This window comes from Tinamus guttatus, unplaced genomic scaffold, assembly GCF_059628265.1.
Source record: "Tinamus guttatus ecotype Peru unplaced genomic scaffold, ASM5962826v1 Tinamus_guttatus_pri_ptg000125l, whole genome shotgun sequence".
Lineage (NCBI taxonomy): Eukaryota > Metazoa > Chordata > Aves > Tinamiformes > Tinamidae > Tinamus > Tinamus guttatus.
In genome coordinates, this window is record NW_028288659.1 from 3,201,534 (window position 1) to 3,228,473 (window position 26,940).

At 46.7% G+C, this 26,940-nt stretch overlaps 1 protein-coding gene across 1 annotated transcript; it reads left to right on the plus strand.

Moving 5' to 3' along the window:
- The first annotated feature begins 1,110 nt into the window (after positions 1–1,110).
- IL17RA (interleukin 17 receptor A) lies at positions 1,111–22,376 on the plus strand. Its single transcript, XM_088521676.1, has 13 exons — positions 1,111–1,242; positions 9,708–9,732; positions 11,962–12,108; positions 13,119–13,243; positions 14,033–14,159; positions 15,989–16,036; positions 16,128–16,285; positions 17,550–17,627; positions 18,105–18,180; positions 18,272–18,286; positions 19,124–19,225; positions 20,314–20,355; positions 20,823–22,376. Exons 1-13 carry the CDS (start codon positions 1,111–1,113, stop codon positions 22,331–22,333), a joined length of 2,586 nt encoding a protein of 861 aa, XP_088377802.1. The 3' UTR covers positions 22,334–22,376.
- Positions 22,377–26,940: the final 4,564 nt, after the last annotated feature.

Sequence of the window (26,940 nt, forward strand, 5' to 3'; positions counted from 1 at the left end):
TGTATATTCCTGTAAGATTGCATTTTTATCTAAGGAATGATGTTATTTTAAAATTGCTAATAAATTTCTAAACAATGTCCAGAATTGTTCAATATTGCAAATGTTGCGAGGACGCCTTCGCTCCCCTGCCTCGCGCGCCGGCCGCTGCCACCCCGAGCTCTGCGGCAGCCCCGCTGCAGCCAAGGCCCCTCGAGTGCCCACGGAAGGGGCTGCAGGGCGGCCCCAAGGGGCCCCAGGCCACTCCGCAAACCGGCAGCCAGCGGTGTCACAAGACGGGGAAATGCGGCGGGTGATTCAAGCCCACGGTTGTCGCTCGCGTTAGGGCTTGGAAAGAGGAAGATTGCCAGAAACCGCCTCACTGCCTTCAGCTAGACGTTGCTCACCGCAAGCAGCCTAAGAAACAACCGTTTCACCATGGGCAGCTCTGAGCTGCCAGCACCGGCCCAGCAAACACCTCAGCCTGGCCGAGACACCCGGAGCTCCCGGAGCCGGGCCACGGCTGTGTGCGGAGGCCACGTGGAGGCCACGGTTTTGGTGCCAAACAAGGTGAAAGCCGGTGGCGGCGGTGTCACCGCCTGCGGTCTGAGGTGCGAAACGCGAAGGGAAACCCTGTGAGAGCTGAAACCCTGCGAGCAGCGGAACGGAACGCGAGGTTTGCACGGACTCCCGTGAACGACGTACACCCAGCGCGTCCCCTGACGGAGACGCGCACAACTGCTGCAACCCCTCCTGCCGGGGCGCTCGCAGCAGTCGCACGGGGAGCGCCGACCCCACGCGGGTCCCCCCGCGAAACCAAGGCCAGACCCCGGGGGGAGCCGGCCCGCGCGCCCGGGCCCACAGCCCCCACCCGCCCCACGGCGACGGCAGCCCCGCGGCGCCAGGCCCCGCCCCAAGCTGCCCACGCCCCGCCCCATGCCCTCAGAGCCCCGCCCCCATGCCCTCAAAGCCCCGCCCCATGCCCTCAAAGCCCCGCCCCATCCCCTCCCGGCCCCGCCCCGCGGCTCCAGGCCCCGCCCCCTCGCCCCGGCCCCTCCTCAGGTGCGGGCGGCACCGCCCCGCGCGCAGGTCGGGGCCCGGAAGCGCCGCGGCGCTGGCGGCGCCGCGAGGGTCATGGCGGGCGCGGGAGCCCTGGCGAGCGCGGGGCCGCGCTGGCTCCTGTGTCTCCTTCTCGTCCTCCCCGTCGCGGCCGCGGCGCTGCGGCTGCTGCTCGACGCCGCGCCGCCCTTCACCTGCTCCCAGCCGGTAAGCGCGGCCGGGGGGCGGCAGCGCGGCCGCTCCGCGGGGGCGCCCGGGACCGGGGAGCGAGGCCGGCACCGGGACAGGACCAGGGCCGGAACCGGGGCCTCCGCGGGCGGGCGGCGGCAGGGCCGGCACTGCGCGGGGGAGGGCGGCGGTGGCGGCCTCCTCTCGGCGCCAACGGTCGCCAACGGTCGCCAACGGCCGCTGGCGCCGCCGTGACGCGGCAGGCCCCCCTTCCCTGCCCCGTTCCGCTTGGCCCGGGTTTCTTTTCGGTGCCGTTTCCCGGCGGAGGGGAAGGGACGCGCCAGCAGAGAGAGAGGGCGCCGCGGCGGGGAGTCCCGGTGACGGCGAGGGTCGCCTCGCGTTCCCTTTAACGGGTCCCTTGCGATTTGGGGTGAAAATGGGGGGGTCTCTGCTGAAGGAGCAGCTAAACAACCACTCCGTGTTTCTCAAGTTTTGCAAAAGCTCATTATTATTATTTTGTTTTAAGTTGCCTTTCCTCCCGGCATAACCAGGCAGAGAGAATGCACTATAAAAGTGCAGCTGTGATGTACATAAGAAGTAAAGTAACCGACGTGAACCCCTTTTTACTGGCCTGAAGTATGAGTCCTAACAGGTGGTTGATTTGGGGGAAGATATCCAAGATGCACATAAAAATGCATAAAAGGGGAGGGGGGGGAGATATCCCTCTTTCGTTAATAGTAACCGTGCATAGTCACAGGGTCACAGTTATCTTCCAAGCTGGAAAGACGTCTCTGTCATGATGCACCACCAGCAGCCTGGAGAAGGCAGCTATTCGGACGTGGTTACTCATGTGTCAAGCCAAATGTTTGCTTTGGGATGATAGGTTTATAAACGAGCGTGCAGTAAATAAGTGATGTGCTGTTTCTAGCCTGCCCCACTGCCTTTCCAGCTCTCTGTTTCTAGCTCTTCAGAAGAAAATTTCCCTTGATATATTAAATCAGGAAATGCTTTGCCAGCTACAGGAAGAAAATGTGACCTTTAAAAGAAAACACAAATCCCAGTTGTTACACAGCACATCTCCCACTTCCGAGTGTCTTCTGTATACATCACAGGGAGAAGCCTTCAGCACAATTACCGTGATCTAGTGACCTAAAGAAATATTTTTCTGTTGTAACTATTTTAAACTTCTGCTATGCTGAGCTGAGGAGCATGTCCTGTGATCCCAGTCCCTTCTTTATGTCCTGTGAGAGACCAGTCCTCTCTGACACTCGTATTGTTGTTCCTCTCTAATCTTCCTTATGTATTTCCTATTTGTTGTATATTCTGCCTCCTTCCCTAATATTTAACCATGAACTTATCCACATCAACTTCTTCTGTGCTGACTTCACAGTACTGTGGGAATACAATCCGCTTTTGTGGTTTTCCTATAGCCTGGATGTTAGGAGTTTACCAAATGCAAAACTTTAGGAAAAGGGAAAGAGGAGACTACAGGATTGCCTAGGCATTTCACATAGGGAGTTTGGAGCCACGTGGCTCTGTCTTTTTAATATTTGAGAATAATGTGTTATGGAGTTTCTGGGAGTCCTCGAGTGCTCTGGATTTAACAGACTCTGTCTTCCTGGTTGCACATCCTGTTGCAGGGAAAGTGAACCAGGGTTTGTCAGCAAGAGTGTGGCCGGTGTCCCTGAGCCCTGCTGAGGGGGCATGTGGCCCTGTGCACTCATGGGTTGTTGGACGTGTAAGCCTGCTACTTTGATGGCTCTTTCAGTAAGTCCTTTTCTACAATGCTGGCCAGTTTATGGAAAAAAAGTCAGTGGGCTGCAGCAAATGTGTAACAACCTCTTTAGAAGTAGATGTGAGGCTGCTGACACATACAGAAAAACTACCATCAACCCAAATGGTGGCAGTTGACAACAGCTTCCCCTTCCATTCCTGTCGGTTGTGCTGTTCTTAGGGGGCGATCCCGCCGTTTGCTGACTGCAGTGTGGTTTGAAAGGGAAACTCTTGCTGGGCCAGGTCGGTGAGACACATTTCCTTTTCCTAAGCCACGGCACTCGCAACGCTGCTTCCAAATGTTAGAGGAGGCCAGAGCCAGTAATGGTGGCTTTTCAGCAAAGCTCTCATCTGGCAGGGGCTGGAGAAAGGGTGGAGAAGTGTCACATGAGCAGATGTATAATAACTGAGGAGGAGAAAAAAAAAAAAAAAACTCACGTGAACAGGAGCTCATCTTACTGAAATGACAACACATATGCTTAATGGGGCCCTCTCAGCAGCACTTCATTAAATGGCTTCTGCTATGCATGAGGCTGGAATAACGCAATTGCAGATCCAGTTCTTTCTAGTAACAGTTAAGCACGTCATCCATGGGGAGGTTCTGCCCTTGCAGCGCCTGGGGAGGAAACATCCCACAGACTGAATGCCCGTGCGGTTGCTCACACTGAAGGGCTGAATCACGGCGGCGGGTCATGGCTGTAACCGCTTTGCCGCGCAGCGTGCCTCGTGTCCCGCAGGAGCACGGTGCTTCTGACCCCGCTCTGCTTCACACTACCACGTGGCTGTGTGTATCTCCTGTGTTGGCGCTAAAAACCCCCACAGGCGAAGCTCGTGTAACTCCTTTCATGAAGGTGAGAGGCAAAAGTGCACAGTCTTTTCCCGTATCTTCTCTGCAAAGCTGTTAACGTGTCTTTACTGTTGACCATCTAAATTAAAATATCCCAATAATTTCGGGGAAGATGCATTTTTCTTCCTAGCATTGAACATTTTTCCATATGTATTCTTGTAAAAGATGAATGTCCCATACATCTCCATTTCTGAGAAGTGAGGAATCGGGGAAAGGGAAATTGCAGTAAATTTTAAACCAGACAAGTTTTGGAATCGTATGGAATAGCTCATAGGGGAGAGGCAAACTGGCAAATTTTGGGAGGTTCTCATTTAGCATCAGCCTTTTTTTTTTTTTTTTTTTTTTTTTTTTTTAAGTTGGATACCTTCCCAGCTCAGTGCGTTTTCTTGCCAGTTACCACAGTATCCTGCTGGGAAGCCTTGGCCTTTTATTAATTTAATGATTGGCTTGCTGTGACACAGTGCTTTTAATCAGTTCTGAGATTCACATGGGTCGTGTTGTATGTGGTCTGCTCTTTGATATCAAAAGCAAAAGTAAAGCTGGCGGGGGGAGCGAAAGCATTTTTTAGCTTTCTGTATGTGACACTTATGAGTTGATTGTGCTTGTCCTCGTCCGTTGATCCTTGTTTTGTACAACGCTTTGCAATCTTTTAATTCTTATGCTTCCTGTCTCTGCAGATTTGCTTGGTGGGCCTGAAAGGTGATGGGGAAGCAGTGAGAGCATAACGTCTCTGTTTAAGCCAGTTCAGTAATATTGTGCACAGCCTGTTGCCTGCCTGTGGGCTCCAGCTTTGGCCTTTATGTAGAGCTTTTCATCTTTGCCCCCTCTCCCCCCATTTGTCTGTTTCCTGGTCTGTGGTATCCTGCCTGGTACATGCTGCTCAGTCCTGTAAATGCTGCCCATGGGCTCCTACCTTTATGTGGGGGCATAAAAAAAAAAAAAAATCATCTGCGTAATCTGATTTCTGTCTCATCACCTATCCTTCTCTTTTCTGCTGACTGTAGCTTAATTCATGTAGTTGTTGAGTGAGCTCAGAGCAGCGGGGTGACTGGACTCGCCTGGCCCTGCAGAAGGGGAACCTGCCAGCAGCTGCGGTTGCTCCTGGCAGTGAAGAGGCAGCAGGGCAAATGGAGAAGTAGATTCTGTGCCTCCAACATCTCAAGAAATCTCCGGAATTAAGCACTGGTCCAGCTTCTGACGAGAACTGAGCTTTGGCAGGGAAGGAAAGTGTTAAAGTTCATTAAATGCTGGGCTAGGGCTAGGAGGTACCTTGTAGCAAGAGCTTTTTCCCCGTTACAAATGACATATCCATGCTTATGGGAAGGTGGAAGTTCCATGCCAAGCATGTCCAAGGGAGGATTTCATCAGCTGCCTGATGCCTCTGGGTTTCTTACAGGACTCTTGCATCCTGTTGATAAAAGCAGAGATCTCAGAACCATCATTTTACAATGTGATGGCAGTTCTTAACTGTAAGCTTGGATTTGTAAAGCATCCTGGAAATAGATCTGCTTGAGGAGAATAAGGATGAATTGATGGGGTTTTTTTGTTTTGTTTTGTAACAACAGAAAATTTTCGCAGCTTGCTTTGACTCAGACTTTAGGACTGACGCTTTACTGCGTTTTCTTAATTGCTTCCTGTTTTTTGGCCATGGTTCTCTTTCTGGCACAGAAGAGTATCTTCAGCTGTAATCAGTCCAAAACAGCTGGGCTGCAGCTTAGTATCTGAAAACGAGATGAGTGTTTTCCTGGTGACAGCTTTCAAGGAATACCTCAGGGTCCTTGTATCCCTGCCTGCACTGAGACTTCGCCTGCTACTGGCTTCATTTTCCTGCCCCAACAGAGGGGCCTTCCTGGCCATATGGACTATTTCTCTGAGGCCCTTGGGGCAGCAAGTCACCCCTGTAATGCTGCGGGCAGTGGGCCAGCAGCAGAAGGGGTGCAGACTGCCACGTGGAGGGAGGACCCTTCTTGTTCCTGTGGTAAAGCACCACCTGGGACAGTTTGATGTACTTCAGTGTAGTCAGTCGGGGTAAACGGATGCCACCTGCACAGCAGACGAAGAAGCTAAAATTTGGTAGGAAAAAAAGTGTGGATGTAGCCCCCAAAAACCTTGAGCAGGGCTGGGGGAACGCTGACCTACTGAAATAGCTCTAGACATTTGTCGCAGTCGAAATCCAATGCTGACAATTAAGAGAGATTTTGAGTGATGAATTTCAGTCAGTCCGTGAGTCCTCGTCAACAAACTGATGGCTCCGGGTGCAGCTGTTGCCTTTTTAATGATGCCAGATAAGGAGCAGCCCCATCCCTGCTGAGAACATCATTGCAAACACCTCACCAGGCGCAGCAGAGCTGGGCGAAGAGTGAATCTGTTTGCCTGCTGCACTGAATCAATCTTCCTATCTGTAGCAAAGCAAAAAAAACGGAAATTGCAACACTTCCTTGGTTAACCACGTCTTATCTGCTAGTAAACAGAAACACTAGTGTTCAAATGAAAGCAGATGTTGCTGCTGTTTAGGCAAATAAGGTATTATAATTTATACAAGGGCTTTATCATGTTGCAGTTTACAATAATCACTGATAACTGAAACAGCAAGAGGACAGATTAAGTGGTAGGTTTTATTGGAAGCCCTTAACCTACGGGGAGAAAACATGTTTAGTTAGCCCGTTGGTGCAAGGAGCATTGTCGGGTTAAATATCTTGTCCTCCCACCCCACCCAAAAAAACCCAAAACAGCAGCAACAACAAAGAATGAGTAAAGTCTAATTATGTATTTGAAATGTTAGGAGTAAATGCCTTTTATAGCTTAATCTGCTTTTCCATGCTAGCTGGTTTGTTTTTGCTTTAATCGGCATTCAGTTTTTGGAGTTGAGTTTTTTTCCCATTGTCAAATGATTTAGGTTTCAGATGCTACATATGAATGTTCCGATGCAAAAATAAATAAAAATTGATTTAAAAAAAAGATGGAGGCACAATTGTGATAACGCATTTATGTATCTTTCTAAATCTTTTTTTTTTTTTTTCTGGAGATTGATGAAATCAATACTCTGTGGAAGATTTGCCTGCCTGTTTGTCTGCAGTAATTTTAAATGGTGCAATATATTTGTGAGACTGTAATTCACAAATTAAACTGATATTTGGTATTCAAATTGGTCGAGTTAATTCCTTTAGTTGTGGCTGTTTTGACCTTTTGAGCTCACTGAGGATAATGAAAAACACTTCTTGCATATCTTTACTAGCTGACATTTAAGCACATAGATTCGGTTTGCCCTCAGTTATGCCAGAGCTCCTTTGCCCCGCACAGAGAGGCTTCTGGTGGCAATTATATCAGGACTTCTATCTAGAAAAACACTGGCCATTGCCAGGGTTGTTAGTGCTGCGGGCTGGGAACAAGGCTGGGGAGCCACTGGCAAGTTGGAAATGACAAGGAGATTCAGAGCAAAGACAGGGCAGGAGGGCAGTGCGGGTTCTGCACAGGAGCTGCTGGTACTGGGGGTCAGGGAGGACAGGATCAGAAGGGAATAGCAGCAGGAAAGGTTAAATATGGTGCTGCTTATCCCTCTTCTCTCCCCAAAACCCGCTTCATTTATGAGGGAAGCTTTAACAATGAAAAGTAACTGCAGTAGCTGGAGTATGTGCCAGCTGTGGCATGCTACCTGAACCCTATCTTAGCACTCTAAAGAAGCTTTTGTTTAAGTTTTTAATTGTAAAAATGAAGAGGCCTGACGTTTCGTAGCCAAAAGGAAAATAGTTCTTTATCAAGCTTTAGTTTTCGGGAAAAATGTTGTGTAGATGTGTACGTGTTCAAAGGTCAGGGTGATTAGGCAGATTCCTTCCTTCGAATTCACTGAAATGAAACAATGTTTCCTGGATTATAATGAATTGTATAAAATTGATCAATTCTAAGTGCTGCATTGAATCTTTTTAGCATAATCATTTCTGTATTACTGCTTCTCCTTATGCGGATGTGCTTACCTGCAAAGCACGCCTGAAGCCTGCATTGATTACTTGTTATCACACTGACTTTTGTAACAAAGGCCTGGAAGGGATTCCTATTTTTTCGTGTTCATTTTTTTCCTTAAAAGCGTGAGGAGCTAAATGCCAAATCTGCCTGCTTCAGCTGAAGGTTAATGAGAACGCAGATACGTTAGTTGAAGTGTGACCAATCGTGTTTTAACACATTTAAAATAAGCAGTTGTAGTCTGTGCAATACCTGAATTCACCCATCACCTACCTTCTGCATTTCCTTCAGCTATGGCCAAGTTTATTAATTGGTTGATGTTTTGCCTTGGTTAGGGCTTGTCTCAAGCTACGATGCAGTCCTACGTGTGTTTTAAGCGGGCAGCGGGCAGCGCTGCCATGAAGGAAGTGTCCCCCTGCCTCCTCAGGTGGGGTGTCCTGCTCTGCCTCTTCATGGCCTCCCTTGCACAACCAGCTCTGTGGCAAACCAGCATGGGGAAAGTCTTCTGCACTGCTGAGTTCCCCTGCGCTCTCTTGGATGGGGTTTCAGCCTGGATCCAGATGCCCATGTAGCCACCTAAATGCTTGTGCCAGCACAGGAGGTGCGAAGCTGGGGTGTAAGTGTGGGCCTGTGTCTCTGGCACTGGTGCTGTCTAAGGGCAGCTTAGTGGCCGTGAAATGCCAGCCTGCCTTGGTGGGCTGGAGTGTGAGTTCACTTTGGAAAAGGCACAGAAAGCTGGTTTCGTTATGTGCCGTCCCTGTGGAAAACCTCAGTAAATGCGGCCACAGATCTCCTCTACTTCACCCCAAACCCCACATATGTGCTGAGCTGGCTGTACCGAGTACAGCATGGCCTTGTGTCTGCGGGAATGAGTTATGCTGCGGCGACAGCCTGACACCTTCGAGGGTCAAGGCATGAGAAGAGAGTGGGAGGGAAGCTAGTCTTTATCTTGATTTATCTCCCAGATTTATCTTGAAGTCAGTGAGAGCTTCGCACTTTATCATGACCGGGTTTTGCGTCACGCCAAGCAAGTTTGTGGCGCTTTTCTCTTGTGACCAAGGGGTCTTCCAGAATAAACAACGTGCAAGTGGGGAAAACCAGGCCCAGCTGTATAACTTCCACTTGCTTTTTCAAGTTCAGAACAGCCTTGTCTTCGATAGGAAAGTGTCTGTAGCTCTTGAAAATATAAACACCACATCTTCCATCTAGGCCTGGCGTCTGCTAAGGGGGTTGTCCTTTTTCTTGTACCCAGTTCTTACATGACAGCAGGAAAAAGACCAGCCACAAGTGCCTCAGCTTTTCTGCCGAGGAAAGGAGCATTTGTTGCTGTGTGTTCCGCGTCACTTGTCCAATTTACGGTTTGTGAGCATCTCTGCGCAGTGTTTTTGGATGCGAAGCATGAGCTGAAGGAGGTGATGTTCTGCACACCACTGAACGCAGCCCTTTGCAGGAGATGGGGCGGCAGGCAGCTCGTGCTTCCAGTCGAGTGGCCTTAGGCCTCCCAAGCGCTGCTGCTGGATGACAGGGACTTAAAGCAGTGACGTTTAAAATCACATTCATCCACTTCAAGCAGGGTATTTCACGTCACTTTTGGTTTGGTTGTAACAGTGGGATCTTTCGAAAGGTTTTTACTGTTGTTATCTTGTGTTTTTCCCGATTTTCAATTTCATTCTATTACGGCAGCTAGTGCTGTCACTTAAGTGCGCACCTCGGGTGTGCAGAGGTTTCATGCTGGTGTCCTTTGCTTTTCTACTTAAACTTCATGTGTTTTCTGATGATCAAGTCTTTCAGCCTGTCTGTGCCCACTGAACTGTTTGGTATCTGTCAGATAGAAGAACAGAAGCCTTCTGCCACCAAATAGAAGCAAATTAATGTCAGGCTACTTTCTATTTTGTGTGTAACCTACTTGTTTCTTTTCCCCCCACAGGATTTAAACTGCATCGTAAGAAATAGTAAGTCTTTTTTTTTTTTTTCCTCTCTCTCTCTCTCTCTCTATATATATATCTCCTTATTTGTACATTCTTATCGGACCTTTTTGTTTTTGTAACTGCCTTCATGCAGCAACTTGTTTCTACTAAAATCAGAGAGATATGAAGTAAAGCACCTCACTTCTCTTTCTTCAGGATTATCAGTAATATTAAAATAATATCTAGCAGTTTTTCATCCAGTATATGAATAGAGCTGCAGAACTTCTTGGTGTTTCACTGCAGTGGTTGTGCTAGACAGGCTTCTTTCTGCTCCTGCCTCCACCCCATACTGGGCAGCACAAGTATTTACGCAGCCGCACGTGGTGAGCTGGGCCCCCGAGCTGGCTGTGCTGAAAGCAACCAGGTTTGAAAATGCTTTTGTCAAGAGAAGAGGGCAGAAGAAGGGCCGGGCTTTGCACTGGCAGCTTGAGCACTGTTAGAGTGCCCCTTGCCAGCCCAGCTGAGCCCACCTGCAGCTCCACTGTTGATTAATGCACTGCCTTATTTGAGCTTTTATTTGCCTTAAGATCCACCTTGTGGTTCTAGCCATGTCTTTCTCCTCTAGGGGAAAGAATTCATGTTTGGTAAATTCTGCCCAAGAATATACTATTTTTCTAGGCTCCTCTAGAGATGTGTGTGTTTTTGTTTTTTTGGGGGTTTTATGTTTTTTTTTCTTGTCTGTTTGTTTTGGTAAAATGAGCATCTGAAGAAAGAACTTTTTTCCTAAGCGTAAGAACATGCTGACATCAGAAGGGATGGTGCCAACTTTCCACCACTCCCATTTGAGAGCTCCTATCACTGGCCCAGGAAAAAAAAAATTAACAGTGTGTTTTTTGTTGGCTTGAGGAGAAACTGCATGTTTTCCCGTTATTTGAAGGCCGGGAGCCTCAAACTACAAATTCTCTCTTTGGTTTTCATTTCAGCATTACAGCATTTTAATGTAGGTACATGAAAAAGCTAAAGCATATAATGCCTGTGTCTCCAAAGCCTGCCTTCTGCCTGACATTTTGCCTGTTTTATTTCATTTTTGAAACACGCAATGATCATGCTGGCCTCCCCATGTGTTTCATAGATTGCACGGCACAAGCAGCTCACGTGCAGTAGTTTTACTACAAGGTTTTACTGAAGTACAGTTATTCAGTTCATAAACTCTCATTAGGTATATGTGGCCTGCCCAACTTGTACTTACATGTGCATTGCAGAGTGTCGATTTTTTTTATCTGAATTGTTCCAGTAGATGAAGCGACTAAGGTATTTGATACAATTTTTGATATATGCTTTTAAAAATGGATAGCATCAGGCCTGTGCATGCTCTCCCCATTAAAACCATCCAAACTAATGATTTCCTATTGACAGCTTGACCTTGATATTTGTCTGCCAGTTTTTCCTATGTCTGTGCCTCATAGTTATTCGGTGGAGCTGTTTTTAATATGCTCTGATGGCAAGTCAAATGTCATACACAAATCTAAGAAGATTATGTCTGCCCATAGAGCCTTTCATACCTGATTTTTTTTTTCTTGATGAGATTCTAGGACCTGTTTATTATAGCACCATGTTGACTGGCATTAATTATTTTTCTATCTGGAGGGCTTATTAGTTTAGGAAAAGTTTGAGAGCTGTAAAGGGAAATGAACTGTGTATCTGGAAGACCGTTTTGTCATTGCATAGCTTGAAATTAGTATTTCTCTTCTGACATTGATCTGGTTCCGCAACAAGGTATGGACTTGCTGCAGGAGATACTGAGTAAAGTTGCTTGACCTGTTTAACCAGACAAGATTGCAATAATAATCCATTTCAAGGATATTAAGGAAAAGAGGGAATATATTTTACTAGAATGTGTGACTTCAGGTTATTACAGACCATTTAGAGTACTTGCATTTCCCAGTTTGTGCCTGAGTCTATACGTGCTGGAAACTTCCCTTATTAGTTGTGAAGCAGTCTTCAGAAATTGTCACCAAGTTTTGCCTTTGGAGTACAAAGTGCAGACCATAGTTTCAACTCAACTGCTCTTGTACCATTCCATAAAAGGCAGTGCATGCATTTAATAAATTGCTGAGCCTGACAAGATATCAAGAGAGAGGGAAGCAAGATAAACTTAGCACTAGTGATAACTTGTTGTCAGAACCAAAAGCACATTTGAAATCCAAATTTTTGTGTCAAGGGAAGAATTTCCTCTGCTCTATTCCTAACTAGCAACTTTTACTTGCTGGACAGGTACCTGCATGGAAACGAGTTGGCTGCGAGTTTCGATGTGGACACCTTCTGCTCCAAGTAGTCTTCATGTCTCTTCTGGTGTTTTCCATCAGATGGATGGAAAACTATTCCCTGTGCTTCGGATAGAGTGGAAGGTAGCCACTGATGGTAAGTGGTGGCTGTTTAACAGGAACATGAGCAGAGGAATTAAGTGTGGTCTAGCAGGGATGAAGAGGAAAATCAGTACTCGAAGTCTGTTGCTGATTTACCCATGGAAGCAGAGCTTAGAGTTTTGGGGGCTTGGCTGCTTTGTTTTGTTTTAGGTTTGTTGTTTATTTTTCTTATATGGGGAAACTTCATCTGTGAACAGATGAGAATGGGTTTAAGAGAGAGCAAGTAGGTGCTTAGGTACTATTATCCTTAACCTAGTGCAAGTTATTCCCATTTAGGATACTGGAGCCCTTGTGGCTCAGATTTCCCATGTGCGCTTCCTGTGTTTATCTTCATAAAGAAATAGTTGTCTCGTTGCGGGGACAGGTGCCATTAAGTGAATGAGGTACTTAACAAGTACCAGTAGATGTTTGGGTTTTGTCTGTTTTTTTCCACACTTCGATTTTTCATTCACTGATGGTGTGCCCTTGCCTTCCCTTGTCCCCAGTTTTGAACTGATTTGCCATGGGAAGAGATGCATTCGCTTTCTGCTTGAGCCCAGGGCCACCCCACAGAGCCTTATTATCTGGGAGAGCTGGGCTAGTGAGGAAGCAGGCACGGCTCTCATAGCGCAGCCATGCTTAGAAATGTGCTGCCTGGGGTAGCTTATGCCAAAATGACAGCCTATTTGTGCTGGTGCCAGAACTGCATAAAGCAGCCCTGAGTGGCAGGCCTGAACACGGCGCCCACAAGCTGGGAGCTGCCGTTGTGCCTGGAACCATGAAGTTCTCTTCCTCGCTGCCCCCTGTCCGCATGGCGGGAGCCCTTGCTGTGCAGGACTAGCTCTCATCTGGAAGTGCTGTTTGTCAGCCCTGCACACACTCTTCTCCAGGGCTAGGCACATTTGTATCAGTGTCCCCAAGTCTTCCGAGCAGCGGGACTGTGACAGGACTAGGCTCGGGGTGGGGGGCGGGGGTATCACCTGTGTGTGGCAGGAAAGAAAGACCTCTCCCCCGCTGTGTCTGCAGCCAGCATCCAGTTTCTCCGGGGAGCAGAGCTGGCCGTGATGCAGGTGAACAGCAATCAACAAATCTGCACCCAGTTTGATTTTCAGAACAACTTGATGCCTCAGGTCCGTCCAGGTGGAGGCCGGGTGAGTACAAAGGGCTCTAAGCTACCTCTCCCAGTCTCTGGGCTTGTTTGAGTTGTGCCTGTAGTAGAGGAGGTATATGGATGAAGAGCACAGGCAGGTGAGTCACGAGAGCTTATGTAGAGACGCAGACACTGAGCCTGAGGCCTGTAATTTCCAGGTTATTTTATGCTTTTGTGTAGCTGTATACAGTTCCGTAGCTACCTTGGTTTCTCTTTCATTTTCACTGTCCTCAGGTTATAAAAGCTTTCTGATATTTTATTGCTCTCATTTTAGTGCCTAGCTCATGTAATTGTCCTAAATGCACTTAAAATGAACATTTGTGGTAGTTTTTGCTTTCTTTTTGACAGCTGTGACACTGTCTTTAACTCTGTCTTTCCTTGTGCTTCCAATTCTCTCTTGTGTCGTCCTGTTGTAGATAAAAGCACGAACCTGGGGTTTGTCTTTTCACCTTATGTTTGTGGATTAGGAGCATCCACAGCTCCCTTTATAACAATTAAGTTATTTCATTCCTTTGTTTGCCTTATTGGGCTGAAGCTAAAAGTTCTTCTATACTGAAAATACTTGTATACTGAAAAGCAGTATAGAAGAAAAAGAAATAAGGAAATATGGCCAGGTATAGAGTTATACACGTATAACTGCAGTTACAAATGTTTAGCTGTTGCATGCTTTGGCTCTTAAGGCCATATAGGATGGAGGGACACAATGGGACAAAACCAAGTCAGCTGTTGATTTCAGTGCCTTGGTAACACAACTATATGTTTTTAAGTCCTTTTGAATGTTTTCTTTTAGTGGAACTTCAGTTTTGACCGCTTTGAGGTGGAGCCTGGCCAGACTTACCAAGTGACTGTCTACCACCTGCCCAAACTGGGTACAGATGGAGACTACAACTGCAAGTCCATGCCTTTCACAATGCCTGGTAAGAGGTGCTCTATCTCGCTAGGCCTTGAGCTTGGAATTTTTTTTTTGTAGGGTAGGTTTTTCTCCAGCCTGGATATGTGAACTGGGAGCAATATTGTAAGACTCCTGTCACTTCTGGATATATCTGTTTTGAAGACTCAGGTCTTTTTTACAGTGCCCCTGTTGTTTATCCCCAGAAATTTGTATCAAAAGCCACCATCCTTGCTTCTGGAATCTACTCACTGAAATATAGCACACAAATCTCTGACTGGAAGAAGGTGTGTGTGGAAGAACAGTGCAGTGGAGTCCAGACACTTCCATTCTGAGTGAGTGGTGACTTCCTAGATGGAAGACACTGCTATAAAAATGTTTACATGCCGTCCAAAAAGCTGGATGGAGTTTTGAACTTGGATCTGTGAACTCTGAGGCATTGCTCATTAGCAATTCTACTGCAGTTGTGGTTCACCAAATTTGTATTAAAATTCAAAGACTAATATAGGTGCCCCTCTGAGAGGCCGTTTGAAGATGATAAATTACATTTGCTGGGTTTCGTCGCTGAAACGTTCCCTGGTGGAGCAGATAAAAACATATTTAATCTACTTGAACGGGGCTCTAGACTGGTCTTTCATGTTCTCTACAGATTGTCTTTTGTTTAATTTGAGATCTTCGGAAGTTGCCCTTGTGCTTGTGAAAGGTAAAAGCACAGACCAAAACTTTTCAAACTGGGATGAGTAAAACTTAGCTTCCGATGTCAAATTTTAGGCACTTAACAGTTGATTTAAAAGGCACAATTAGGCAAAATTTACCAAGAAACTTGAGAGAGTTGCATCTGCCCCTTTTTCACAAATGAAAATATTCCTCTAACTAAAAACTTGGGGTAGGGTGTTTTGTTTTGTGGAGGCTTGTTCTTATTTTTGTTTTTTCCTTGAATATGTTGAGGATCTGCAGTTCTCTCTGGCTGCACTCAGCAGTTCATAAATGCTTGGCATTCAATACCCAGCTTAAACCACCATTTTCTTCTTAACTTGCTTAGATTTGGCAGCAGAACTCTATTTATGGAAAAAGTATGTGATGTGTCAGTCAGTGTGCACCTGGAGAAGCAGAGCAGTCACTTGATTTTTAGCCCTGGTTATATGGGCCACTTTCTAGCTCTGATCCCCCTGTTCTTCTGGAACCTAACGCATTGCATCAGGGTCAGCAGTTGCAGGGAGCTTCACTGATTAGAGTTTATCTGTGAGTTAGAGGGTCATGAACTTGACAGAAAGTTAGAAATTTAAGATCAGTGCTATTTTCTTTCATCTGTTTAAGCAAGCAGTGCTAGGGATTGTTTCTTTGTTACCTCCAGACCCAGGAGGAAAAGTATTTTAGGCTGACACTTGTAAATCCCACACAGCTAATGGTGTGAGTTTGAATTTCAATGTGAAAAAGCAGGGCCAATCTGCTAAATAAAGCTAAGAGAATTATAAATGTAGAAGAGCTTTTATAGGATCAAGAAAGTGATTCCAGCCTGCTGGTTGTCCTAGAACAGAACTCTTTTGGAGGAATCAGTGGCTGAGGCTCTCTCCAGGTAGGTCCAGAGATCAACATTAGAAGCACTGTATGGTTTTAGTCATTTCTCAGTAATACCTCCATCCTTAAAAAACATAACATCAGTGGAAGGGATAGTTTCTGCCTTGGAAATGGCCATATTGTTCTCCTACAAAATTTTGCTACTGCATTGAAACAAAGGTCCCTACTGCCCGAGTAGGTCTCCAAGTTAGGTGTCTGGTTTCTGTTAAAGGGGGTGCTTTTCTTGAGTGGAAGTGCAGTATTTCTGACCTGTCAACTGATAGTATCTCTTTCCTGCAGACTGCAAGGACTCTCTGATGAAAAGGACTGTTCCCTGTATAAATACAGGTAAAAGTTGTCTGTCTGAGTTACCAGTCATTGGTACCCTGTTGAAATATTTCTGACAAATGAGAAAATTGAATATCTGCGCTTCTTCCAGGCAGCCTGTGGGAGCCCAGGATCCAAGGTAAAAGTCTAGATGATGCGACTCTGCTCGTGAGCTTTAACCCGTGGACGGAGTCTGCCCGGTATCAAATCCATGTGGCCAGTTTCCTGAATGAGAAGAAATGTAAAATGGTCATGCATGATTTCACTGCGGTAATTGCCTTCCAAATAATTTCTACTCTGCTAATTTAGACAAAAATTTATTTAATAGTCGCAAAATCACAAAAGAAGAGGTTAGATGATGTTAGGAGAACTAACAAATGTATTGAAAAGTGATTTCTAAGGAATTGTTTCCAAATTTTTATTTGGCCTTCGAAAGATGGGACATTCCTACGGGATTTTGGTAAATAAAAGATCAAAAGGAAGGTCTCTTTTGTAATGCTTTAGAGTAAAAGGCTCAATCCAGTGTTATTTTTGTGAACAATATGATAGTTACTGGGCAATCTGCAAGCACCTGTAAAGGAGATAAAAATTTGACGTTGGATGATTTGGTCCTTATTTCTTTTTTCAAGACAGTGCCTAGGAGACAAAGCTAAATAAATCAAAATTGAGGTGCAAAGTTTTAACAGAGTGCAACAAACCATTGAAGCAATTTATCAAATGCTGTTTGTTTGTTTGTTTGTTTTGAAACACGGTCTGAATGTTTTTGCAAAGGTGTTCCAGTTAATCTGAGAATCAATTCCTCTAGGTCTTAAACCTGCATTGTTGAGAAGCTCAAAGTAGATGCACGCTGTTGTCTTCTGACTTAAGAAACGGCCCACTCCAGAAATCTGAAAGAGGGGGAATGCTGAATATTTGATACTAGTCCTTATCCTGCCTTGAGAGGAGGCAGGTAGATTGGAATTCACCTTGCTTAATCTGTCCATTCCTTCCACGCTCATCATCCTTCATTGCAGAGTATGCCTCTGCTTACCATCGTAAAAATGTGTTTACATTGAAAAGATACTGGTTGTGTGCCGTGGATAAAAGGGGCAATTTATCTATCTGCTCTGATGCGACTGACAGCAGTGTTAGGTCAGCTTTTTAAAATCGAGCAAACCAGAAGCTGTTAATTAAAATGTGAACATTAAATAGCTCAACATTGTTAAGAAACTGTAAGTTAAAATTAATGCTTTTGAAGTTGCACAAAAGACATCCTTAATTACTTACACTTCATGCTACCTTTGCAACCTTAACCTGCTGTTTTAACTGCATTCCAATCTCTGTCACACAGGATGCCCGCAGTAGTGGTCACCAAGGCATTTATCTGTTTCATCTTACGAGCTTCTGATTCCAAACAAAATTATGAATTTCTGCTGTTTTGTACCACACCAGTAACTTGCATTTCCCCATATTCTCCTTGCTCCTTTTCATTCTTACAGCTTTTACTTCATTTTCTTCTTCTTTCCATTATAATAGTTGCTTCTGATTTCTGCAGGATGGACTGCAGCAGCAAGTAAACGTTACAATCAAAATAGAGAGGAACATAAAAGCTTGTTGCAACTACAATATTCAGGTACAGGCATATGATTCCTATGTCCTTCCTTCACCAACAAGACGATGAATATTTTTCTTTTTTCTCAATGTAGTTTTGCACTATGTTTTGTTCTGAAATTGGCTAGTTCCCAGTTACCTATGTTGGGGAAATAATGGTTATGCCTGAAAATAATTTCTCACATAACGGCATTCTCTTCTAGATAGTATTGACAGTGACTCTCCATTCTAGTGTAGGGTAGCCAAGCTTGAGTGACACAGGAAAAGCATTAACAGGTTTGCAGCCTCAGGAGCCCACTGACTTATTAATGTACAGTGAATAGTGTGGAAGTCCTTGATTAATCTTCTTAGTTTTTGAAGGGAGATGGGGATTCTGTTTCCTGTGCTGAGCTTTAGGGAAGGAAGAGGCAGGGGTGGGGTAAAGTAAGGAACAGAATTGCTGTTGAAAATAGCTTCTGATTTTTTCTTTTTTTTTTTTTTGGATTTATTTCAACTACAGATTCAGCCATTCTTTGTGAACTGCGGCACAGACTGTATGAGACATTCTGCTATCATCCCATGTTCACCAGCTCCAAGTGAGACCCTCTCTTCTCTAAATTAGATTCTTAGATTCTTGCTGTTTTATAGATGAGAACTGGAATTCTAATGTAGCTCTGTCTTTTGCAGGTCCAGACCCATCAGGTAAGAAGCCTTTCCAGTACGCTGAAACTTCCTTTGCTGCTCTTTTCCTGATCCTTACTGAGAGTGACCTGACAGTCAGGAAATATCCCCTTGTAGCACTGCTGAGTTCAGAACATGGGTTGTATTAGAGTTACTTATTAGAGTTACTTCACTGTGCTTTAAAAAGGCAAGTATTTTATATTGTATGAACCCGATTAAATGATCTTATTATTATTATTATGTTTTTAGAGGTACTTTACTTGCATGAAATTCTTTGAGAAACACTATTATGACAAAAAGAATCTTAATTTAAAATACTTGCTGTCACTTTGCTCAATCTTCAAAAGATTTGCATAGTAAAAAAAGGCTTTGGAAGAGAATAACTTGCATATATTCATCTTCATGAATGTCAAGATAAATCATGTGCATAATGATTTAACATCTTTTCTTGGCTGCAACAACACCTGTGAAAAGCTAGTCATGTCCAAGATGAAAACACACACACGCATCCTGTGGCCTGAAATACTTACCCTACATTCTTTCTTAAGAAAGTAGATTAAGTGAAGAAGCAGAATGTGGATGCCTGTGAAGGCGGCTGTTCTTTGGTTTCAGCCCTGTGTTCCATGCAGGGCTCTTTGTGGAGCAAACTTGCAGTGCAGAGCAGAGTTTTAAATGCGGCCTGGTGTTTGGGAGGAGGCTGTTGGGGGCAGTACTGGGCTCTCGGTGTGCTCTGCCTACAGCTTTGAGCAGAGCCCTGGATCTTTTACTTGGGTTTTGACTGCTCGGGAGATTTCTCTTCCTGGGAGAAAGCTCCTTAGCTGCTGAAAGTCGTGTCTGAGTGCTCTCTTTATACCATAGGTGATATGATTATATGGTTATACTGGTGCATCACTGGGATCTGTGTGTTACTGGTCGGATCAGTCATAGCAGCTGTCGTTTGTATGACCAGAAAACGAGCAGGTAAGACTCCTACCAGGGGGAAAGAAACGTGCAAGTGCCACAGCTAATCTTTCCTACTACTTTTTCTCACTGTTTTCTTCCTTGCCTTTGTGATGTTCTGCCACTGATGCAATGCTCATGTAAATGCTTTCTTGCTGCTTATATCACAAGACTTGTGTAACATCCTAATACCATCCACCTAATGCATCATCCTAACACAATCCAACTAAAAGCCTCGATGAGTTGCACTGGCTGACATTCCACTGGCTGACATTCCATTTCGGAAGCAGCTCGTGGAAAAAACAAAAATGACTTCACAGTTTAGCCCTTTGATTCCTATTAAAACAGGTTTCTGTGGGTATCTCTTCCATTTATTTTCCTTCGGCATGGTGTAAGAGCCCTGCAGGGTGGCAGCTTCCTGTTTTCTGAGACCACAGTCTTTCCCGTCACCCACTGTCTCTGCAAAACTCACTTCTGTACTATTTTGAGTTTAAATAACATTCTTCAGTGAAGATGGAAGAAGAAAATTGGAGCACAGAAATTGACACTGAGGAGTTTGAAAAAATCAGTAATTAAAGATATTCATAGTCTAGTGCTGTAACTGTGAAGCGGTTATCACAGGGAGACTGTATAACTTGCTGCACACTTTTTACCTGAGGAGTAATCAAAATCTTTCAAAGGACTTCTCGACATAAAAATTATCTGTAAGATCTGTAAGATGTACCTGGAGACACTTTAGCTGCTTCTTTAGGAAAAGCCTCTTAAGAAAAAGCTACATTTAAAAAAAAAAAAAAAAAAAAAAAAAAAAAGCTGCTTTTAAGGAGGAGTGGGAAAAGGTGTGGGGATTCTGTCCTTGTTTTTCGGAGACCAGACAGATTTGGGAAAGGTGATAAAAATCCACATCCTTTCTCTCCAAGGAAGAACAAAGTATAGCACATAGCAAAGTTGGCTGTGGACAAGCCTGTATCCATGGAATGTTTTTAATTAGGCTTTTCCCTCCCTCTTTCGCCTTTCAATTAGAGACTTTCAAGCCTGGTCTTTGGAAGGAGTTGTTATTTGAAGGGGATAGTTGTCCTTGTTAGAGTTGACAGCGACTTTCTCTCTTCCAGGATGCCAACGAGGGAAAAGCAACCACAGTGGCTTGCAAACAGGTAAGAGATCCTGCTGGTGTGTTGTCAAGGTCTGTCCCATGCATAATGCATCCGGGAAGAGTTGTTGGGCAGGGGCTGTCGTGGGCTCCACTTCTCCATAGGTGCTTCTGGAAACCGAACTAGCATAGCCTCAAGGTCTTCCTATATTCCTGTTTAGTCAAAAGGAACATTTTAATAACTGGTCACACTGAACAGAGAATGTATACATTGGACCGCTGCCCTTTAGCAGATGGGAGATAACTGCTTTGTGAAGTTTTATTTGTTGTTCTGTTTTGTTGGCACAGCTGTGGTTGTACTGGACGAAAATGGCTAATCATTCAACTCACAGCGGCAGGAGATTGCTTTGGGGTGAACGCAGCTCCCAGGGTGGGAGGTTATAGCTACACTTGCGAGACTGTTGAAACCAGTGTGCTCTGCTTTTATGCATGGTGAAATTCATCTGGGGTGAATCTTTCTCTGTCTTTCAGAGGTGCTATCTCCAGACCTTCCTCCGCCACCTTTGAAGCCTCGGAAAGTTTGGATTGTGTACTCTGCCGATCATCTGCTCTACGTGGATGTGGTGCTGAAGTTTGCCGAATTTCTGATGACAGTCTGTGGCACTGCAGTGGCCTTAGATCTGCTGGAAGATCATCAGATCTCAGAGCTTGGGGCTTTGCCCTGGCTTACTCGACAAAAGAAGGAAATGGAAGACCTTTCTTCAAAGATTATCATCTTGTGTTCACGGGGCACCCAGGCCAAATGGCAGGCTATGCTTGGGAGTGAGCCTGTGTGTCTCAGGCAAGATCAGCAAAAGCCAACTGGAGACCTTTTCACACCTGCCTTGAATTTGATCCTGCCTGATTTCAAGAAGCCAGCCTGTTTTGGGATGTATATAATCTGCTATTTTGAGGGAATAAGTAGTGAGAAGGATATACCCGATCTATTCAATGTCACCTCCAGGTACCAACTGATGGACAAGTTTGAGGATATTTATTTTCGGATTCAGGACCTGGAGAAATTTGAACCAGGACGTATACATCGAATCCAGGAAATCACAGCAGAAAATTACGTCGATACCCCTAGTGGATGGAAGCTGAAAGAGGCCGTGCGAAAGTTCAAGGAGTGGCAGGCAGAGCACCCAGACTGGTTTGAGACTGAAAGCATCTGCTTGGAGAACGAGGAGGAGCTTCAGTGCCTGAACAGAGACAGTCAGGTGGACTCGTTCCTGAGTGAGCAGGGGGGCATTGTGAAACATCAGCTGCACCTAAGGGAGCCTGACCCTAATTGCTGTTACGTTGTGAACCTCCACATGCATGAGAGTGAGAACAAAGCTTGCAAGCTGCAGCCTCAGCTGAATCTCTCTGGGGATGCAACTTCTCAGACTATGGTCATTCCTATGGATGAGGCCCCTCTGGTTCAGGTAGTGGAGCCAGTCTCTCCTGTGGAAGATAAAAATGTGCTTGAGCATCATGTGCTGACTAATGAGGACTGCATGGAAGGAGTCCCTCTTTTGGAGAGAAGCTTTCCGCTGAGGAATGAAGTCCTCCTCCGTGATGACTGTGAAGCCTCTGCAATAGATGATAGTCCTGCAAACCTCTCTGGTGAACTGAGGCACCAGCTGAATGGACTCATGTCCTGTCTTTATCAGCAGAGTGTTGTGCCCTCAGAACCATCCTTCTGTCAAGAGGAAGCTGACAAGCAACACCAGCTGGTCTTAGATGACCAATACAAAGAGCAAAGACAATCAGTGCAGTCAGACCAGGGCTACATCTCTAGATGTTCTCCTTTGCCTCCTGATGACCTTGTGGAGGAGGAGGAGGAGGAAGAGGAGGAGGAAGATCCAGAGAAACAAGTGCTCTTCCATGGACTCTCTCCAGAGGACTTGAATAGTCTGAAAAGTCTCCAGCAGAGGTTGTTTTTCCAGGACATCCAACGGAGCCATGACTGGAGGTATCCAGCTGAGGCGATGGACTTGAGCCAGTCTCCAAAGGATTCTTAGGCTCCATTTGGGACGTGCTCCGCCTGAAGCACAGGGGTGGAAGGTTTCCCTGCAGAGCACGGAAACGGCATTTCAGGTACCTTCCTTGTCCCTGTGTGACAAACAGCCTGCTGGTGGGAGCTCCTTGTTGGCTGTCAGGAGGCAGGGGTGCCCACCAGTGCTACTGCTTGCCCTCTGCGTACGGAGCGTGGCAACAGGAATGATAGCCACTGCTGTGGAAGAGCAAGTAGTGACTCTGTTCCGTGGGAAAGCGTGTTACATGGGATCTTCGCTGACTCATTGCAGAGAAGTCAGTGTGGTTCATCTGTGCCTTCGGATTTCCCACCAAAAATCCTTGATTTATTGCACTGGACAGAAGTCAAGGCCAGAAATCAGAACAGATTCGAGTAGCATAGCTAACTTTATGTTGCCATTTTAATGCATCTTTAAAATGTTTTCCTGTAAATACTGTGTTAACAATGTATGCCTTAAACTTCAGCTGGGATAGGGCTGTCCCTGCCCAGGCGATTTCTCATTTTGCCGTTCATGGGCACGTCTGCATCTCTGCGGCCATTCAGGAAGCAAGTGAAGTACCCGAGCCATGAGCAGGGCAAACTCTTCAATTAGGAGGTTGCTCGGTCTCCTTAACTCTCCTTACCCACTGCTTGAAACCAGCAGTAGAGGGAAAAGAGGAGCAAGGGGGAGGCATGCTGGACAGGCACTGGAATATAGGTTTATTGTGCAGTTAAGAGGAGAATCTGGGGCTGAATACAGACCTGCTGAACCGGGAGTTTGGCAAATTCTGTAACGCCTCGTTGTGATGCTGTTTGCCTTGGGCCATCTTAGTACCCGGAAAATGCAGAGATGTAAATAGTGTTAGCTGATTAAGGGAATGAGAGGCCATTGGGGAGGGAGGGGTGGGGAGATGTAGCTCGAGCAGATGCTAGCTGTTGTGAAATATTTGCTTATAATAAAGTGAGGGATTAATCTCCCAGGAGCAGCGATGGAAACTATCAGTTCCAGTGTTTTTTAAAAAAATGGGACTGGATGCGCTGGTAAGAGCAGCTCCCTGTAAGAGCAGCTCCCTGTAAGAGCTCCCATCTGGGCCCTGTAGTGCTGGCAGCCCCGTAAAGCCGGCGGCCGCCCTGCCCGTCACGGTGGCTTTGCAGCCCCGCGGTGTGGGAGGCCCCTGGGAGGTGCACACGCACCCGGGCCCTTCCCTGTGCTGCTCAGGAAAGTTTACCTGTCAAAAAAAGTTCAGAGAAATTCCGATATTTCAGAAGATAACCAACCTCTCTATTTTTTTAAGCTAATGGTGTCTTATGTCATTTTATAAATTTATATGTTTGTAACTTGTTTGTAACTTGTTTGTAACTTAAGGAACAAAACACAAGAATATATTAGAATATATTTACTTAAATACTTTCGTGTCCTCTTCCCAGTTTCTCCCTAACGCTTGTGTAAGTATTTTGTGTAGAAATCTGCAGTGAGGTAAAACGGAAGCTGAACCAGTTGAGAAATGCCCAGACCTTCCTGCAAAGTGCTGTGCTCGTGGCGGCTGCTGCCGAGAGGCCTCGGGGGCGAGAAACGCACGTGTCCTCAGACTGCGCGTTGCAGAGGTTAAACGTTTGTAACGTGTGCGCAGAGCGGGTGAGCGGGGCAGGACGGCGGCGGAGCAACCAAATGCCCAGAAAAGGGACAAGGGGCAGTGCCCGTCTGCCGCTGTCCTTGACAGCAGGAGGCGCCTTCGTGTCCCGTGCGCCGTGTTGCTCCCATGCGTTGGTTACCCTGGAGCCTGCAGATAATGGTCATCTTGATGATCCAGCTCATAAAATTCCCCTTATTTTACAGCCGTTAACATTTAAATGTGATTTTTTTTTTTTTTACTGCGGGCCGTTTTCAAGCCATATGTAATTCTATAAATGATTTGGATAGGAAACTCAGGAGCGCTGTCTAATTTTTTTTTTTTTGCATTAGTTATTCCCCTCTCAAATTCCCGTACTGTTAGAGCTTCCGGGGTTTGTTTTTATCAGAACAAGTTTAACTCTGAGTATCTGAACACTTTAAGGAATCTGGCATGAGGAAGGCCAGGTAACTTGAATGCGTCTGTTGGTCTCTGCATGTAATACTCAATAGTTCAACAAGACTTGAAGAAAAAAAAAAAGAGCAAGGTCAGTCACAAGTTTCTAGATTTATTTTAACAATCTTGCTTTTTAAAAAATACAAGTTCTGATTAATGCGACGGGGATGCCCAGCGTCCTCTGGCCACAGGCTTCCCTCTCAGTGCAGCTTCTCCCCTGGGAGTTGTCACCCTCCGGCCGGCTAGCAAGCACTTTCTCAAGAGAGAGCAAGAAAACGCGAATTAGGTGAGTTCCGTTACGAGGCTGGTAGTGGCACTGCGAGGGACATAACGTCTCAGTATGGCACAGCTTGGTTCAACAAGAGAGCACTGACCTGGGCCGGAAATTCAGTGCTGGGCAGGACGCGGTAAGTGAGGAAGGTGCTTCGGGCGCGGGGCGCAGGTGGCACCGCGGTGGCCGCGTGGGCAGACGGATCCACCGTGGGGCAGAAAGGAGTGAGAGGGAGCGAGAGCTCCGTTACCAAAGAGAAGGGAGTGCAAAGGCGGAGCAGGTTCGTGAAGGAGAGCTCGGAGCTCCCCGTGCCGCTGCAGCGGCTGACGCTGCCCTGCTCCCTGCAAGGGGGCTCCTGCACGGTCAACTGCTGAGAGAGCTTTAAGCTCTCAGCGTAGCACATTTGCTAACATTTACTTACAAACGAGTACCAGAAACCATGGAAAATCACTCTGTGAACTGTTCGATAAGGGAATTTTATATAGCAGGCACCTTATTTTGAGCTGTCATATGTACATGGCAATTTTCCAGTTAAAGGGCCAATTTGAACATTGCTATTAATGCAGTCCATGACTGGAGCATGCTCAGGGTAGGTAACCCAAATGAAGCCTGTGGTACTCTGGGGTTCAGGTACCATCTTGCTCTCTCTTGGACAGTACCAAAGTTCTCTCTGATCTTTTACTGCCTTTTTAATGCCTGCAAAAAAGGGAGGCGCCCAGGAGCAGGTCCCTCTCAAGCACCATCAGCCTCCTGCCGCTTCCTCCCAGGGCCAGGAACTCGGCATCCCCTAGGCACATCTCACGCCACATAGGAAAAGTTCACAGTACTCAGTATTACAATCACAGTCACTCACAGCACCAAGATTGTCCAGACAAAAGAAAAGTTACTGAAGAGAAGGCCCCTGGCCAAAATTCACACAAGTGCCCGCAGGAGGGCTCAGACTGCAAATAAAGCACCGGTGGGAAAGTTCAGCCCGGTCTTTGCTGGCTTTTCCGTTGGTGTGAGGAGAGCAGCCCGTCCCCCCTCTGAGCTGCTCGGCCGCCCCGGCGCAGGGGCAGCGCCCTCGGCCTGTAAACGTCGTGTTGGAGCGGCGCGTTGGAGCAGGCCGTGGCTCCTGCCCCGGGACCGGAGGGGAGGCCAGGGCTGCGCTGCCTCTCAGCACCAGGGCGCTGGCCCTTGGCTTCCCCCTCCCAGCCCCACGGCTTGAGAAATGGCTCCGGGCAGGAAACTGTGACATCTTTCCCATGTCTGCAGTCCTGCCCAGTTAACAAATGATAAACGTGTGAGGGGCAAAGGCCTCCTCCTCTGCCTGTCCTGGGGGCCCCTGGCTTCATTTAACTGCTTTCAGGAGCTGCTCTAGACCAGCAGAGGAGCAGGCCCTAGCCCACCCCAAACACTCATGGAGCCTGAAACCAGAGCCAAGTGTGTTTCTACGAGAGGTTCCTTCACAGCCGGCTCTTCCCCGTCACCCTTAGCTGCACGCGCGCAGGGGACGGGGTGCTGGTGTGCGGGCTTGCACCAAGGGGCCTCAGCTGCAGCCCTGGCCCCGCAATGTGGGCGCTGGGGGGTGGCACTTTGCTTTCTGTGGGGAGCAGGGGGGTGCACTGAGCACAGGGCCACCCCGAGCAGCACCTGGGTCCCCTGCGCTGCTGGGGAGAGGGAGCCGCTTGCCGGCTCAGCCACGGCTGGCGCTACCCAGCACGTGGGGCTGGGGAAAATCTGCCCAGGCTGCTGAGCTGGTGTGAAGGGAGCCCACACATGGCGTGCAAGGAAACCAACACTGACCCGGTAACATGCATATTCACAGAGAAATGAGAGCCCCAGCAAGCGCGGGCCGCTCTCTGAAGTAAGCAATAGACTGCTATAAAACCCTGTTCTCACCCGAATTCAATGTCTTGGTGAAATGGGGCCTGAGCCCCGGGATCAATGTCTGTTTCAGCGTCATGGGTTTCTTTGTCATGTGAAATCAATGTAAGATGGAAAAGGTTGAAGCACAGAGGTAGATGTTTTCGGCAAGAAGAAAGTGGCTTCTAGGCTCGCAGTGGCCAGCTGACTTCCCAGCTGGTCCTCCAAGCCCCTCTTCGGCTCTGCTTGTTGGAAAATAGAGGGGGCAGCTTTGCAAGCCCTAGTGAGCCCATGGCACACTCCCCTCTGCCCTGCACACCCCCGAAAGGCAGGTCGCTGCTGTTCAGACCCTTTTCACGTCTCATCGTGATGTTGAAGAAAGGGGAAAATCCACTGGTCCCTGTTGCATGGGAGGAAAAAACACAGAAGAGG

Coding starts and splice junctions, on each gene's coding strand:
- IL17RA (XM_088521676.1), top strand. CDS start 1,111: ATGGCGGGCGCGGGAGCCCTGGCGAGCGCGGGGCCGCGCTGGCTCCTG. Junction 13,244..14,032: donor TCCGTCCAGGTGGAGGCCGG/GTGAGTACAAAG, acceptor GTTTTCTTTTAG/TGGAACTTCAGTTTTGACCG. Junction 14,160..15,988: donor CATGCCTTTCACAATGCCTG/GTAAGAGGTGCT, acceptor TCTTTCCTGCAG/ACTGCAAGGACTCTCTGATG.